We start from the raw sequence: 18,411 nt of genomic DNA on the forward strand, positions 1-18,411 counted from the left end.
AAGTATAAAAAAAATTATAAAGAAAATGCCCCCCTACCCAGCTTTCTCCGCCACTGGTCTGCACGGCAAATTAATAATTGCAGAATTCAGGTCCTATTTTTTTTCTTTTTTTAATGCTATTGTATTGAATATTGCCTGTATTATTGTCTGTTGCAAGGTAAAACGTAAAGAAAGGGTTTATTCTTTCTTCTTCACACAGCTGATAAAAGTTCAGCCTTCGACAGTTGCTGCGTTATCTTTGAAATACGGAGGATTTTCCCTGACCACTTGTTGCTCGAACTTCCAGCCGGTCGCATTGTTTTTACGCTGCAACTGGCGCCAGTGTTTTGTCTGCGAAGTTGTCGCTTGTGGATAACAACAATGACTCATCCAGCGTGAAGGCAAGTCATTGTTTTGTATCTCGCAAAGCTGTTTTGATTTGACGATAACGAAATTCGATCTTCAGAAAGAAAAAGTAGAGTTAAAACAACTTCATGTTCTGCACCTTTATCTTCAGAACCTCAATGTGTAAGCTGCGAACGATTTTTTAAAAAATGCTCAATGTATAAGTTGACACCGATTATCATCGATTAACGTGAGAGTAAATAAAGATCTCACATTTTGATATCTGAAAATGCGCAGGTTTCATAAAGCTTGTTTATAGTTTATTTTATGCTTTTGGGCTAATCGGGACTAAATATCCAGTTTCACTTTAGTGAAATCTAATTCCAAACCAAAATGATTATCGAGTGCGACACTGTTCAATTTGTCTTAGAATACGCATTGGGTGCAAATAGATCGCAAGTTGTCAGTTTCCTTTTTCAGGCTGGCTTACAATGCAAGTCGAGGAAGAGGAAGGACTGCTCCCTGGAATGGGGGAGGGGGTGAATTAGAAGTTGGTCGAAGGAAGGAAAATGACATTTTTACGTCGTATTTTACACAGCCGAACCAAAACGAAATTTACAGCCCCTTTTTTTTTGTGCCTAGAAAGGTGAGATCTTCCGAGAGATCTTATTTTACCGGTTCATCTTGTAACAGACAATGCTCTAGTAGACCCGTATTAAATCCAACATTCATTCTGCCCGATTATCTCCTAATAATCGTTTTTGGTGCAAATTCCAATAACAACCCCTTCGAAATAACTACCTTTTTCCTGGGAACTATGAAAGGTCGTTGTATCGAGAGTTGACTGTAACAAATATGAAGGTAAAATAATTACGTCAACACTTACCAAATAGAAATAATTACTGTATATTTACTGCGCTATTGCGGCTTGACTAACGTAAATAAATAAATAACGTTTACACTTAATTTCGTCATTCACTCCCAGTTACTAATACAAGCAGTCTGAAATGTCCTCACTTCCATCCATCTTGTTCGATATTCCCGTTACCTTAAAACTTTTGATCATCATTTCAAGGGATATGGAGTTCCATGCCTCACGAACCCATTCACAAACAATCGGCAGCGACGCACGTTTCACCCTCCCGCTTGTTGTGAGTTCATGCTGCCTTGATGTCATCCATCTATTGTAAGCATCACGCACTGCGACCTTGAACGGATGGTTGATAACTTTGCTCCCGCCTCTCCTATGAAAAGCCCAACATTTGGAAGTTCAAAGTCGCGTGGTGAATGCATCAGCTACAAAAGCAAGGAAAAGATCTTTTTTATGATCTACTGATTAATTTTAAATGAAATACGTAAATGTTAGTCCGACGCTAAGAAAGCCATTTCTGGAACCTGAATTGTACTGCGCATTATATACGAGATATATTTTTTTGTTGCTTTTCCCCATCAAAAACTAGGGTGCGTATTATACATGCACGTGCATTATACACGCGTAAATACGGTAATTTCCTCCTTGGTTCTGAAGTTCTCTTACAGATTGGAGGTATTTCTCTGCCAAACAAAAATATCTTTATCAATGAGTCTGTAGACTTCACATCCCGAAGATAAACACAGTGTCTAACAAGAGGTGATTTTACATGGACACACTAAAATTATGGAGATCTTTTATCATTATTAACATCCGTCAGTAGTTTCCACACAAAGGGCAGTTCTGAGTTGAAGAAATATTCAACTTTGTGCCTTTTTATGACTGTCTCAAAATCATCGTACTTGTTCATACTAGCCACAACTTTGTGTTGTTTCTTTGCATAAGTCACAACATGGTTGGTCAGTTTCCTTCCTCTCTCATCAACAAAAATGCAGGACTACACTAGACTACCACTTAAAGTGACATTATACAATAACATCTTAATTTCCATTTTCAAATCTTTTTCTGATGGTTGTAGTTTTATGAAGAGTATAAAAAGCAGTTGCCATATACATATATTACTAATTTGATATTGATATTGGTTGTATTATATTCCTTGTGGTATTAGAAATTATTTTCATTATTTTTCTCCAGCAACTGATTTACAGTGGAACCTTGTTTTTGCGTTTTTCAGGGGACCTAGCTGAAAATACTTAAAATGCGGGAAAATGTAAAATCAAGGAAACTTTTACAGCATTTTGCTACATTGGGACCATCAAAATTGAATGTAAAATCGAGGAGCATAAAATCGGGGTTTCACTGTAATTAAAATCTATACATATAATAGTATTAATGGAGCATTTTAATATTTTGCCGAAAATTGCACGTGAGAAATGATGCCCGAGGTGTCATCTTTGGCAACCTGTATCTTGGGCAAGGATTTTTTTTTGGACAAAACAAAAAAAATATGGGTTTCTTACTTGTCCTGAATTTTAACATATCTTTAATTCAATAACATCTAAGACTATGAAGGTATGATTTTTTCTTTGTCTGCCTGAATAGATATGGACTACGCCTAATACATTATAACACTCAAATCCTGAAATACATTTCATTAAGAAACCCTGGTTTTGAAGTGTAATTCATTTGAATGGGTCACATTCTTGTAGAATTTAAAAAAAAAATAGGATAGCCAAGTTTAATTTTGGATACTGAACTGTCGCACTCGCACGTCATAGTGGATAAGATGTACTTTTTGACTGTTCATTGTTAGCTGCATGTTATAACTTGAGACAAGTCATAAGTGAAACACTTCTTATTCCCAATTGGTTGACAGATGGAATGTCTTTGCACCTTGTGGACTATGTGAATTAAGTCTATTTTATTCTCATGAATTCGCATACATGTGCTTTTGTTTGTAGAAGGTCTTCAAGATTTTGTCTCTTTTACTTGACTTCACAGAGACTGCATGCTAATACTTAAATATTAATTTTGTAGAACAATCCAGATCCAGAGCTAGCAGAATCAGCATTGGATGGCTTGAGGCAAGTAATGGCTATCAAGTCCCGAGTGGTTTTGCCTTACTTGGTGCCACAGCTGACAGCACCACCTGTTAACACCAAGGCTCTTTCCATTCTGGCATCAGTGGCAGGCGATGCCCTCACCAAATACCTGCATAAAATTCTTCCTGCTCTCTTGGCTGCATTGAGCGCCTCTCAAGGAACACCACAAGAAGCTCAGGTTTGTGCGAACAAAGTATTCTGCATGTTGTCCATAAGGTAGTATATTCTACGGTGCCTTTCTCGATCAAGTCGTCTGCAGAATACCTGGTGACTAATTTGCACGTGTTTGTGAAGTGCTAAGATGTTAACAAGTGTTTTAGATTGTGTTGTTTTAGTTTACGTATTACTGGTGTTTTTCTGCAGTCTAATAATGCCACGTACAATTTGAAACAATGCATTTTTATGCACGACTCTTGCGTCATTACAAATTCTTGTAGGGAAGTTAAAATACGTTTAGCAGCAGAATTCCCAGATGTTCCTGTTGCACAGAGACAATGTTTGGATACCTGTGAACAAATTTAAGTATTCAGGGTCTGTTCTTCATAAGAAGAAAAGGGTAAAACGGTGTGTGCTTAATGAGGAGAAACGTTGAAGTACGGTCAAAAATTCCTCTGGGTGCCTTGCACAAGAAACTGACATTTTCATGACGTCTGCGTGATGAGCTACCAAGCTTTCAAACCTGAAACCATACATTAGAAGAATTGAAAGAAAATATCAGGAGGGAAATTGAAGCAATTTTGGAAGAGGAACTGATACGTGTTAGTGAAAATTTCCTTTAAAGATGTCATAAATGTGTGGATGTAGGAGGACATCATTTCCAATACCTCTTGTATCAAGGTGTGTGCTCATTTTGATAGTAACTGTCAGTGTAATTGTACGAGCTTCTTTCATTACATAGCTAGCGACTCCAGTTACGCAGATATTGTATCCTGTTTGCCACCAGACACGATCTTACTTTTCTAGCCACCGTTCCATGGGCGACTCGACCGAAAAAGGCACTGTATGTAAGTGTTGTAATGGCCTCAGAATTTTGGAAAAGTAAGAAAAATTAATGAAAATGTTTTAAAAACCTGTAAAAGCTTGGGAATATAAACCTTTAAATGCTGACTGGTCCCACTAGCATGTGACTGTGCAGCTTTTGATGTTTCATTTCTGTATGTGTATGTATATGTGCATGCATGATATTTATATACATATGGAGGTATGATGTACGTGCTATCCCCTTGAATTTCAATGGAATAGAAGTATTATATGCATGTTGTAAACTTTTTTTTTTTTAATGAAAAATCTTTTCAAATATGTTGATATGTAGAAAAAACACAAGCACATGAGAACTTTACCTTACAATTTGACACACACAGATGTACTATGTAGAAATTTCAATGAAAAATGGAGGCCCTACCTGGACTCGAACCTGGGTCTGGTATATCATGCAATTGAGCTAGCCCTGGCTTCACTGTTTTGCCTGTGTGGAAGTGTGTCCACCAGTGCTACCACAACAGGATCCATACAGGTGAAACAGTGACAGAAAAATTAGGCAAGGCCAGGACTGGCTTGGTAGCTCAGTTGGTAGAGCAATCAATGGCATAGTATGCTAGACACGCAGGTTCAAGTCCTGGTTAAGCCTGCATTTTCCCCTGAATTTTCTACACAGATGAGAAATGTTTGTCATCGAAGCTTGATGTTTGATTTTTTCTGGGTGGAAGAGTAAGGACTTTTTGCAGGAAATAAAATTTTGACATCCCACCTTCATAGAAACACAATTATATATGGTTAAGACTTTCGAATATGTACACAGTGGGTCATGGATGAGACAGACTACTCAGAATGAAATTTCAATCATTACGTCACATATGTTAATATTGTATGTACAGAAACAATTGAATGAAAGAGAATGCTAGACTTTAAATTTTTCTCTCATTATAGCAACTGGAGTATTGCCAAGCTGTGATTCTTTCTGTGACCGATGAAGTGGGAATCAGGACCATTATGGATCAACTAATGGAATCTACAAAGTCAGAACGAACGGAATGTAGGCGTGCCTCAGTGATGCTTTTGTGTGCCTTCTGTAGACATACCAAAGCCAACTATTCTCAGTACGTTCCACAACTTCTTCGAGGGTTGATACATCTCTTCACGGATTCTGATAGAGATGTTTTGCAAATTAGCTGGGAAGCATTGAGTGCCGTTACAAAGGTATGTGAAGCAAGATGTGCAGTGATGATTCAACATAGTTTTCATTTGTTGAAATTGTGAGGGGACCAGAATATGGGTTAATAGTTTGGTGGCAGGCAGTGAGACAGAATGTTAAAGATCTAGGTTTGATCCCAGATGGATCAAAATTAAGGAAGTTATAATATACCCTCTTGGGTGCCTTCAGTTATTTTTAACCCTTACCTTGTGGCTGCTAATGTGTGGCTTGTTTTCAGCAGGAAATTTAAAATTCCATATATTTTTTTTTTTTTTTTTAAATTCTTTGATACTACAAATACCAGAGCTACAAATGTTAGCTCATTTTTTCTTCATTGCAGATTAGGCTATGAGTCTATGGTTGGGGGGGAAAACATTTTCATTTATCAAGTAGGAGAAGAAGAAAGTAAGAAAAATAATATTTTTTTATGGAATTTGAAATTTGTTGGACATGAGGGTAAATGTAGTCAATCCATCTTTGTCTTGTCTTACTACAGGTCTCTTGCCATCAGGTTTCCCAACAATGATCCTGTAAATATTTCTGTATTCTCCCATGCATGTAATATGACCTGCCCAGCAAAGTCTTCTTCATTTAATTATTGTAATAATATCAGGGGATGAGAGTAGATTATGTAGTTCAGTGTTGTATAACCTTCTCCACTGCAAAATGAAACTCAAATGCCAGGAACTACACTGATCGATTGATTGATTTGGTTAGTTTACAACACCTTTCTCCACCACTTTTGGCTAATTGTGATGATGAGGATGAGTGATATGTAGAGGCATGCAAATTTCGTTTTTGACGAAAACACGAAATATGAAATAACATGCTGTAATGTTCATTTTTCATGTTTCTGAAAGGTGTGAGGTGCATTTTTCAACCCTCTTTTGTCACGAAATAATGCGAAATGAACTGCAAAATGCAAAATATACTCTTAAACATGAAATTTACCGTTTATATACCGACGCGACACTTTCTGAAGTCTGAAGTATCCTGTGAGTTATGCAATTCACGGAAAATTGATTAATTCGGCTGTAAATATTTGAGAAGCTAAAATGGACCCCTTTACACAGGAATAAACTTAATACTCTGGTAACTACATAAATGTGCTATTAGAAGGGATAAGTTTATTTTGCGTAATAAATGCAGTTTTTAAATCAAATTTAGGATTATATTCACAATTTTAAAACCAAAATGTCATTTTATATACCACTTTTGATGTGATTATTCACCGCTATAACACCGAAATTTTATTTTATTTACCACTTTTGCACCCGAAATCGACTGTTTTTATACCGAAATTTTTCTTTTTTATTTACCAAAAATATGTGCCCCTAGTGATATGATATGATGAAAGGAAACTCACAATGAACACTCTTATCCAGGCCATTACTAACAGGACCTCTGGCATCGTAGCATGCTGTAATAATCTCCCCCACCATGGTGATACAATTTTATAACATTGTATATTTCATAGCCGAAAACAGGAAGGTAGAAGAGCCACATAGAAAACCAGAAGTGGACTGGAGAAAAAAAGTGCGAGTTGTATACATGATAACTTTTTAAATACTTTCCTTTTAAAGTTAGTACTTAACACATTCATATTTTTATCTTTTTTTCCAGACATTAGATCAGTCACAGCAGTCAGCCCATGTTGGAGACATCAGACAAGCTGTTCGTTTTGCAGCAAGTGATCTCAAGGGTCAGGATCTTCTTCCAGGCTTCTGCTTGCCGAAGGTAAGGGACTTATCTAAGTATGTAACATACACGTTTGTATTACAGTGAGCGATAGAGCAGAAAAATGAATATTTCTCCTTCAGGTTTTGTTGTTGCAAAAATATTGAAAAGCACAAAAAAAATCCCTTTTTGGTGATGAAAACTCAAAGCTATGCCTTCATCAACAAACAAATAAATAACAGATTACTTCATGGTGGCGTACACACCCATCGTTATTTAATGTATAGTAATTGTTAAATTTGTGGATTTTAAATTACTAATATTTGTTTTATTTTCAGGGCATCACTCCCATATTGCCAATATTCCGAGAGGCCATCCTGAACGGGCTTCCAGAGGTTAAGGAACAGGCAGCTCAAGGCTTGGGAGAGGTGATCCGCTTAACGAGCGCCGAAGCCTTACAGCCGTCGGTCGTTCATATTACGGGACCTCTCATCCGTATCCTTGGTGACAGATTCAACTGGAACGTAAAAGCTGCTGTCTTGGAGACACTAGCATTGCTCTTAGCTAAGGTACAGTGAAAATTGGAGTATGTTGTAGTAATGAAATAGTAATTATTAGGGTTGATTAATTTGAATTGATGCCTGTACTGATACTGTTACAGATTCCCACTGATACTGATGGTTGAAAATTGTAACAATTGAAGTTGTTCAAAATAGTGATTAATATTTAATATTGGTGTGCTTCCACTCCAATTATATACATAAATTTACAAAGAGTTTAGCTTTAAAATGTTCAAGAATTTAATCAGAATATGAGAGTATATGTTATGTAATTACACTCCACACGGAAGTGTTGTGATGCATTTTTGCAAGCCTCACAAAAGACCAAAATGCCAACTGATGCCTTCCAATGCTGATTGATACCACTGGTATCAGCCATTACCAATACATCGGTATCAGCTAGTAATTCTGTTAATTTTTGATGGAGCAGTTAATTAGAACAGCATTACCCAGTTTGAGCTTTTTGGTGCTATCTACAGCTCGTGTTGATATTTTGCAAAGTCATTAAATTCTACAGCTTTTTTCTCTTACTTATATTCATCCACGTAAATGCCCGTAAATGCCCTGGACTGCATTGTGCAGACTAAAAGTAAAATAAATCATTCATTCATTCTTATATTGCATGAAAAGATTTTAATGGAGGATTTAAGAGGACAACTTCATTAAGTCAAATGCCAGAAAGTAAGGGCGTGATGAAGCCAGTTTCCGATATTTGAATATAGGCAAAAATGGAATATTGGAAATCTGTTTTGAAACCAATTGTGAAATCTGTAAAAATTGGACTTTACAACATGTTTTCTTTTGTTTCGTACATTTGACACTTCCATTCATCAAAGCGTATGATTTTTGTACCTTTTCATTACATGTTCAGTAACGTTTTGCTATTTAACATTTCATTTTTCTAGAGTTCAATGAGCATTGACTTACCTGTTTTTTCCCTCTGACCTCGCATGTATAAATTAAAAAATAGAAATCATGTAATACATGAAGATTAATTTGTAATAAACCTTTTTTTATTTTCTTTTTTTCTTTTTAGGTAGGCGTAATGCTGAAACAGTTCCTTCCTCAACTGCAAACTACTTTTCTAAAGGCTCTGAATGATTCAAATCGCCAGGTACGACTGAAAGCAGCTAATGCCCTCAGCCACCTGATTGTGATCCACACCAGAGCAGATCCCCTTTTCACAGAACTTCACATGGGAGTGCGAACATCTGATGATCCTGCCATAAGGCAAGTCGTACATAATTCTTCACAGACTGCCTGAGGGCACTACAATCATTCGGACAAAGATAATGAGGAAGACCGTAATTAGCACTGTCTAGTTTGCTCCACTTTTTGACTTACTTTGCATTCACGTGTCTTAATTGGTTACAAGTTGCAAAACCAAGCCATCTACTTAGTTCACTTGGTGTCGTCACCATTTACACTATGGTCTGGAGATGTGTACAGTCACATGGTACGTGTTAACCAATCAAACCAAAGCAGTAGACAGGCATTTGTTGAATCTTCTCAGCTTGAATACAGCTTTTCTTCTATACAGCATCTACCTGGTTAACACAATTTGCTTGCACCAGCCTCACACAGGATGCTACACCTAGTGTCAAAACATGCAGCAAACTAGACTGGGCTATTAAGATAGTTATTTCGTCTTGCAGATAAACTAAGGTTGAGTGTTTATAGATTAGGTGACAACACACTAACTGGATATTGGATATGTATTGAATACAGTGACATCTGTGTGAGAAAATGTAAAATCCAGGAACTTAAAATTGAGATTTCAGTGTATCTTGATATTCAAATATCAAAATTATCTGGATTCTAAAAATTATCAAGATAATTCAAATTATCCATTGTTTTTTAAACTGGTATGACAGGTTCAAATCTGCATGTCCGTCATCTGAAATTTTTGGCCATCTCTATAAACCTCTAGGTTAGTTATTATTAGGGACATTGAATTGCACCATGCATGAAAACTTGAAATGTGAAAAACCAAGGTAATTTTTATGACCTACACCTAATGCTAGTAGTAAAGGGTTACATCATTATTTTCTCAGACTGTTTTTATTTTAATGCCTTAAGTAGTAGTTATTAGTGGTAATATTTGTTAATTCCCTTGATATTTCCAATGTTACTTTTGATTTGCATAAACTTTCTGGAATGGCTGAAATACAGCTCGTGCTAGCCAAATGTTTAAGTGCTCTCGTGTTTGGTGCAGGAGGTCCTGGGTCAGATACGCGGTCTGAGCTCTGACGTAGTCGCAGAAGCCAGAAAACAGCTGCTGAGAGACTCGGATGTGCTGACCGTGTTGCCCAGTGGAATAGTCTCTTGGAAGGGATGGTCCTCAAAGTTCAAAGGGCACCAAAGAAGAATACAAAGAATACAGAAAGCACAGATAGAAAGAAAAATACTAAATAATTCAGGCTCCAGCCCCTTTTTCTCAGGAGCCGGGCATGAATAACTATGCTACATATTCTAATATATGGCTGACTCTACCATATAGCTGCAGATTTTAAAATTCGTTTAGTAACACTGCAAAAATCTATAATGGCATTTATTACTCTGGTTTAATGATACACATGATACAGAAAACACACAAACCTTAAAAAAGCACATACTATACTAGTTATTAAAAAAAAAAGTAATGGACATTTCCATAAGCGAAGTCGAAATATTAGAACTGAATTAAAAAAAATTCAGGCACCATTGCAACAGGGCACCCTGTATTTTTTCTACTCCTGGCACAGATGAAGGATATGAGAGTAATTCTAAAATAGATAAAGGGACAGTTTGTGTTCTGGATTTGTTGAGACTTCATCCGGCAGAATGGATGAAGGACATTAGAAAAATCCATACGGTTAATATATAGATGTATTTTTTTTGTAACAGTTTAGTTTTTTATTTTATAGAGAGACTATGCTTCAAGCTTTGCGTGGTGTGATAACTCCTGCAGGAGACAAGATGACCGAACAACTGAGGAAGTCAGTGTTGCAAACCTTAACCAACATGTTAGGTCATCACGAGGATGTAACTCGATTGGCTGCGGCTGGGTGTTTGGGAGCTCTCTGTCGCTGGCTGACTCCAGATCAGTTGGATGTTATCGTAACGGATCACCTGTTGTGTGAGTACTTTTGCATTGTATTACAGTGGAAAACCTTGATATTATGTTTTTCAGGGAACCAGACTTAAAAAAATGCAGGAACCTGTAAAATTCATCAAAATTTTGTAATGTAGATTTATTGAGTTTATGAGAATTTTAACGTATAATTCAGGAAAATGTAAAATCTGGGAACATAAAATTTGGGTTCCACTGTAATTGTTTAAGTTAGGTATTAGATATGTTTAGCTTTGTTTCTCTTGTTTAGGAATATTTGCATACCGTGCACAACCTGAGACAATATAATCACTTATACATTTATAATGTATGATGTAGAGATGTTATGAAGGCAGAAATGTGAGGTGTACAAAAGCTTGGCTTCTGGTATGATAAATATTTGTTAGTCCTTTAGTACATCCTATGATTTTTTTTCCTTTGCTCACAGTTGATATTCTACCAATCAGATACGAAATTGCAAATTTTCCATGAAACCCTGGTTCATTCACCTCCTTGCTTAATGTATGTAATATGATATTTATGGGTTTTGCCGTAGAAAGCAAACTGTATTTGGCAGTTATTTTACAAAAAAAAATGTATATTAATTGTACTTTTATATTCATAAAATAATAACAAAATGTCAGAATTTTTGCAACGAGTTGCAGGCAATACATAGAAACATTGATTTTTGTTTAAAAAATCCAATACTAAGCAATTTTACCAATACACTGATATGCTTGTATTGGCAGATACCAATTAAATCCGTCCCATGTCTAGTATGCTGTAATTTACTCAAACCAGCTTTCATAGCACTTATTACTAGATTTTTCTAGAAAGAGACTGATGGCCTTGGTTGAAATGCTAGAAAAGATATCTTCTATTTCATCAATTCATGATTCAGTTTCATCGATTCAACAATGTTGATAGAAAACAATATAAAAATAATGGACATGCAGCGGAATGTGTAGATTTTATCATATTTATGTGCGTATAATGCACAGCCTGGTTTTTGATGAGGAAAAGCGACAAACAATTATATCTCATATGTAATGTGCAGTACAATTCAGGCTCAAGAAATGGCTTCCTTAGTAAAGCTGTTACTATGTGGACCAAGAGTAGAATATTGTCTTGTGTATACAATGAGTCACCAACCCACACCACCTTCACGCTCTCCCCCACTGTTTAGCATCTCCAAGCTTTCACTTTTGTAACGACCTTGTTTATTCTGTAGTAGAAGAAACGAAGATCAAAATTACATTATAAATTTGCAGCACTCGGGAAGTTATTTTCCATTATTTCTTTCGCGACAGACAAATACCACTGATACGCCCCCCAATGTGACAGGAGGAGCATGGTCGAATTCTACAAGAATAGTGTTGCTTTTCTCAGAGTCTTAAAACACTCCAATACAAAGTGAAAATCATAGGAAACGGCCATTTCTTATTTATTTTTTTTAAAAATTAATATTACTAATTTAATTTATATTTGTGCCTGTATATATGTATATACGTATATAAGCATTATATGCTGTGACATAGTGAAAACATGCATGGGTTCATGTTGGCTGTCCGAATTATTCCATGCATTATACATGAGTAAATACGGTAATTACTCACTGCCATTTTGATTTGTGTCCTCACACATTTATGTCGTGACTCAATATAATTGTACTAATACAGAGGTTATTGGCTGCTTCATTGGCATTTTGTTTAATTTTTAAATTTCACATTGCATAATACAGTCACAGACACTTATGATTTGTAACGATCTCACTGGAAGTTAACAAGTCTGGTTTTAATAGCCCAGAAACAGTGCTACATTTTAAGAGTAGCTTTGCTGCAGCTGCTACTTTTGCTCCACTTTTGCAAAATAATAATAATAATAATAATAATTTAAACAACCATATCGATATTGAAAATAAGCCCATAGCAGTTGTATAGTGCGACCACAAGGAAAAGAACCTTCGGCGAAAAGCCTCTGTGTAACTTCCCTTTCTTCCGTTCAAATCTGGCCATAAGGAAGTAGGCTTTTTTGTTTGTGGTTCCACTATACTTACTAGGTAATAGATTCTGTTCTTTCTTACCATGATATTATTACATTTTGATAACAGTGTTATCTATGACTTGTTTGTACCAGTTTTTGAGAATGACAAGATGCCTATATATTAGTGGCCTATCAATTCAAAATTGATATCCAATATCTGATAATTGGAATTAGGATGCTACCCAAATTACAACTGTACATAAATATAATTTGCCTGTACTCCTTCTGCATCAGTCTGCCGACTGGCATCATCAAGTGAAATTGTGGTGCCACGTAGTACATTGTTTTGTTAAGCACCTCTTGCTTGTTCGTGGATTTTTGTGATGGCTGAAAACTTTGAACAAACACGGCACAAATGTTCTATTTTCTGTTACGGAAAACAGCAGGGGCAACAGTTGTAATGCTTCAAACAGCTTGCAAGGAAGCTGCTCTGGGGGAAGACACAAGTTTACCAGTGATTTTCTCGCTTCAGGAATAGTGAATTGTCACTTGCAGACAAATTTGCCTAGTGCAACATGTCAAGACGATGGTGATTTCTTTCTTCGATGCAAACTGCATTTGTTCACAGAATTCGTTCCTAACGGTCAAACTGTTAACCAGGTGTTTGACCTACAAATTCTGAAACGTTTGTGTGATGCGGTGAGACGAAAACCACGACAACGTGCCAATGCACAAAGCCTCAAGTGTCAAACAATTTTTAACCTAACACAGCATGGCCCAGCTTATCTACCTGCCATATTCACCCGATCTCGCTCCGTGCGACTTTTTTTATTTTTATTCCCCCAAATGAAAAAAGTCGTCAAAGGAAAATATTTTGCAGGCATGGAAGAGGTGAAGAAGAAAAAACAAACGACGGAGGCATTAAAAGGCATCACTTTGCAAGAGTTTCAGGACTGCTTCGAAAAGTGGAAAACATGTTTAAACCGGTGCATTGCATCAAATGGACGGTACTTTGAAGGAGTTTAAATATGTATCACCTAAAAATAAGTACACAATATTTTATTACAAAATTCCAGTTTCTTTTGGGTGCCCCCTCATACAGTAGCGTGCTCCTTCCATTGTCCAGAAGTGTTCGTGACTGGGTGAATATATTGCCACGGACAATTTGCCTGGTATCTGTCACTAACAGCTTGTAATAAATCCACAATTGTTTGCCTAATTTCAAAGTATGTTTCAGCTTTAGTTTCTAATTAATAAATATTGGCTATTTCAGCTCATGATCTCTCATTGGATTGGACCTTAAGACATGGTAGAAGTGCAGCTTTATTTGTTGCATTGAAGGAAGCCACCGACATTGTATATGTTGATGAATACAAGGAGAAGATAATACGGGTTTTGCTAGCAAGCCTTATGGCAGATCGGGTAAGTTAATTCTTTTTACTTAGACTTAATGCAAAATACAGTAATTCAAGAGCAGCTTGTTCAGTGTTCAAAGTGAAGCAAAAGTGTGTTTGAAATGTATTTGCAAGTTTTGTAAAGAAAGTATTGTTTATTTACAGGTGCCAATTGCAATGAATGGTGTCAGAGGATGTGGCTACCTATTCCAGCATTTGATGCTTACAAATCAGCCTTTGCCTCAACAGCTGCTGACACCTTTTATAAGGGTGAGTCGAAAGTATCTGTTCTTTTCTTCACTTACTTTATTTGCTCACGCACACCAATTCATAAGACAAATCTGGGATTCTTTTAGGCTCATATTATCAGTTACACCATGGGTCATAGGAATAAAACTGAGCATACTAGTTTCTCAATCTTTGGGAACATATTCTCCATTTTGTGTGAAGAAAGGGAGGAAATGAACACCTGCTTAATACAGTAGACTTACGATTATCCGAGCTAATTGGGACCGAGATTACCTCGGATAAGGAAAAACTCTGATAATACGGAGATAATGTACTAATAGGTCTTAAATAACAAAACAACACTAAAAACTGTATAGTAATTATCTATTACTAGTACAACATAATTGAGATTACTTTTTCCGCTTAGAATAGGCCTGCACAGACTTAAACACCACCGTAACAATCGGATACACCAACAATGTAATGATCACGTGCAGTGCAGACGGTGTCTTGACTCGAACAAACAGGGGGTGCGTTATGAAGCGAGATGTTTTCCAACCACTCCCTCGGTTAACCCGGAGCCTCTTGTTAATCACGAGTCTACTGTATAACCCCTTATCACAAAGCATATTATGTGGTGGAGTGCTAGCATCTTGACTGAAATTGCCAAATGCTAGTAACCAATGCAGTCTTGCGGTATATGTTATTTACTGGCCAATTATTCTCTTAAGGATCAAAATCCCCCATTTCCCAGTTACAATACAACATGTTCACTTATATTCTCTGTGATTATAAACAGACATCACATCAGTGTTGGTAGTGCATGCACACAAAATTGGTATTGCTGTAATGGAAAATACAGTGTTTTGAAATCCGTTGAATCATTTATAGTATTCCTGTATTTAGCTTTAAATCACACCTGATGTAACTTTTCTTGCAGTCAATGAATCACGGAAGTAATGAGGTGAAACAGTTGCTGGCTCGGGTGTGTTTCCACCTGGCGAAATGCATTCCTCCAAATCAACTGGTGCCAGAGTTGCTTCGGCTGGTTATACCAATGCTGGTTAATGGTACAAAGGAGAAGAACACAATTGTTAAGGCAAACAGTGAGATCGCTTTGGTGGCTGTATTGCGATTGAGGCATGGAGATGAGGTGCAGCAGGTATGGTTGTTTTTTTCTAAATTTCCATTTACTTTCCTCCTTCCAGGATTGCTCACAGTTGGTTTCTTTTTTTTGGAAATTTCATATAAAAATGTTCTGTTCTTTTTAATAGAGCCAAGCTGATACCACCTTTCACCTAGGTGGATTGATTTAAATTGCAAATTAAATCACTTTTGGTGAAAGTATGAGGGGCAGTCAAATGAAAACCGAACACCCACCATAAAACACATTCCTCACAAAAGATGGCAACACTGTTGTTACATATTGATACTGACATCTGTAGGGTAGGAGAAATGCATAGTGAAAACGCACAGGTCCATATAGTTGCTTCGTCATTGCTCAGGAGGTGAGCGTAGTGAAAAGTGTGTTCGTCCAGCATTGGAAATGGAGGCAAGCAAAGAAGAGCAGAGAGGTGTGGTTCATTTCTTGGTGGCTGAGGGTGATGGAACACGCAAAATTCATCGTCCCATGTCAGCAGTGTATGGCGAACACAGCATGTGCCTGACAAGTGTGCACGAGTGGCAGAAGAGATTCCGCGAAGGACGCACATCACTGCAAGATGATCCGCGCCCGGGACAGGCCCATCGAGCCATTATGCCTGATGTGATTGCGAGGATCGATGGTCTGATCCGGGAAGACCAACAAATCACAGAGGAAGAAATTCGTGTTCAGGTTGGCATTAGTCATGGCTCTGTGCATGCCATTATCAAAGATCACCTGCAGTTCTGAAAAAGTCAAGATGCCCTGGAATGCTGTCGGACGGAATCATCCTTTTGCATGATAATGCCCGTCCCCATACTGCCAATCTGGTGAGGGGTAAGCTTCAGACATTTGGCTGGGAAACGCTTGAACATCCTCCATACAGCCCCGATCTTTCCCCTTGTCACTTCCACATTTTTGGTGACCTGAAGAAAGACATTCATGGATGTCAGTTTCATTTGGACGAGGGTGAGGACAGTGGGTGAGGTTGTGGATCCGTCAGCAACCTACCTCTTTCTACAAGACTGGAATTGATCGTCTCGTCTCCCAGTGGGATAAACGTCTTAACACTTGTGGCAATTACTTTTGAATAAAACGAACTCCATTGTCACTTTGTAGCGGGTGTTCGGTTTTCATTTGACTGCCCCTCATACATTAATCTCGTAATCATTTAATAGTGTTTATTGATTATTGTTTTTCTGTTGCAGCGTTGTTTAAATTTGCTGGATCCAGGAGCCCGAGAGTCACTAAGCGATGTCGTGAGCAAAGTCTTGCGTAAAGTTGCCAATCAACCAGAAGGGAAGGATGAGGAACTCGATGACACGCTTCTTACTTGATTGGATTGTATCCAGGAGTGGGGGATACCTAACTATAAGCAGGGATCAAGAAACAGCTGTTTCTTCTGCCAGTTTAGTTTTTCGGCATTCGAGTGGAAACTGCGTAGTTTCCCTCCAGCGTGGACAGTGCAATTGACAGAGACCTACGCATTTGATGTTTTATGGTACTTGTACAGCAATTGTGATACTAACCATAGGTGTTTTGTACGTTCATGGCACTCGTCTGCAGTGTCATGAATTGGGGCACTTCTGGGTGGTTCAATCTCTCCTGTTTCCGTGAAGAAGTTTTGCTAAAGTATGTTTCACGAGCAGCGCTGATTATGAGCTAAAGGACATGTTGTGGCTTTTTCTTTGATTTTGCTATTACAGGATTGCAAAACTAGTCACTTGTTTTTACTGCAAGCATTAAAATATTTTAAAGCTTTTTTGAATGCAGAGAAAGTAAACTGCATGTAATTGCAATGTAAATGCTTGAGTTTGGTGCTTTCACTAATTGTTTGGTTTTACAAGTATTATAGTACACACATAGATCTATAGATTAGACAGCTGAAATCTTTGCAGTTACACTCAACTCTTATTCCACTCTGAATGTGTTAATGTTATTGTATTTTTGTAATTATTTTGCTTTGTAATTTTCCATTCATCGACAATTGAGAAATGTAGCGAGTTAAGAGACTTTTGTTTATAGTAATTCGAGTTTGAGAATAAGGGAAATGAAACTATCAGTGGTATAGTGCACAAACATGTTTTATTTTAAGAGCAACGATGCTTGAAGCAAAACTAGGAACAATGAGAGATTGAATCCCTTGGAAGTGCCCCTCTTTTTTTTTATGCTAGTGTGTTTGTAATTTGTGCATACATGTATGTATGTTGTATTTATCACTATGAATAATCCCACTCCTGAAATCAGAGCAACCGATAACTGGTAATACAGAGACTGACATCCAATATTGTTTTATTCTCAGTACCAATGATACTACCCTCGTGGTAGTAAAGGTGTTAATTTGTAGTAATAAGAAAAAGTAGCTCCTCTTCAAGGAAACCTGAATTTTTTATACAAAAAAAGGTAAGATGGTCTTGCTAGAACTTTTGTTCCATACACAATAATTTATTTAACCCAGAAAAAGCAGCACAATTATGTTCCATTGTAAATGTGCTAATTCAGACCTACCTTACTACCAGTCAATCTGTACAATAAGTTTTGAGAAGACTATTTAGCATATGTATTTTACTTTATACACACAAATGTGGACATGAATTCGTAATCACTAAGCAAGGATTCTTAATGTGTGTACACAGATTCCACTTTTGCTTTTCTTCCTCGTCAAACATAGATCAAGTGATTCGAACAAGAATGCCCAGTCACAGATTGCAAGCACTAATTTGTAGATTCATATGAAGGATTTAGGTGTGGCTACGAATATTAGACACATTCAATATAAAATAATGGTACAGCCACCTCGGCCAATAAGTTTTGCCTTAGCAGAAGGTAGCGTATTTAGATATTCACTT

General features: G+C 37.2%; 1 protein-coding gene across 1 annotated transcript in view; it reads left to right on the forward strand.

The window, feature by feature from the left end:
• Positions 1 to 17,847, forward strand: part of l(3)80Fj (lethal (3) 80Fj) — a 107,084-nt gene extending 89,237 nt beyond the window's left edge. The window contains exons 34-43 of the mRNA XM_083128337.1: positions 3,233 to 3,475; positions 5,224 to 5,493; positions 7,112 to 7,225; positions 7,504 to 7,734; positions 8,762 to 8,959; positions 10,636 to 10,843; positions 14,073 to 14,221; positions 14,359 to 14,463; positions 15,362 to 15,583; positions 16,771 to 17,847. Coding sequence (XP_082984463.1) covers positions 3,233 to 3,475; positions 5,224 to 5,493; positions 7,112 to 7,225; positions 7,504 to 7,734; positions 8,762 to 8,959; positions 10,636 to 10,843; positions 14,073 to 14,221; positions 14,359 to 14,463; positions 15,362 to 15,583; positions 16,771 to 16,899 — 1,869 coding nt within the window. The 3' untranslated portion in view covers positions 16,900 to 17,847. The remainder of the gene's footprint in view (positions 1 to 3,232; positions 3,476 to 5,223; positions 5,494 to 7,111; positions 7,226 to 7,503; positions 7,735 to 8,761; positions 8,960 to 10,635; positions 10,844 to 14,072; positions 14,222 to 14,358; positions 14,464 to 15,361; positions 15,584 to 16,770) is intronic.
• Positions 17,848 to 18,411: the final 564 nt, after the last annotated feature.

The sequence above is a fragment of the Lepisma saccharinum genome, chromosome 9 (genome assembly GCF_977018435.1).
Source record: "Lepisma saccharinum chromosome 9, izLepSacc3.1, whole genome shotgun sequence".
NCBI lineage: Eukaryota > Metazoa > Arthropoda > Insecta > Zygentoma > Lepismatidae > Lepisma > Lepisma saccharinum.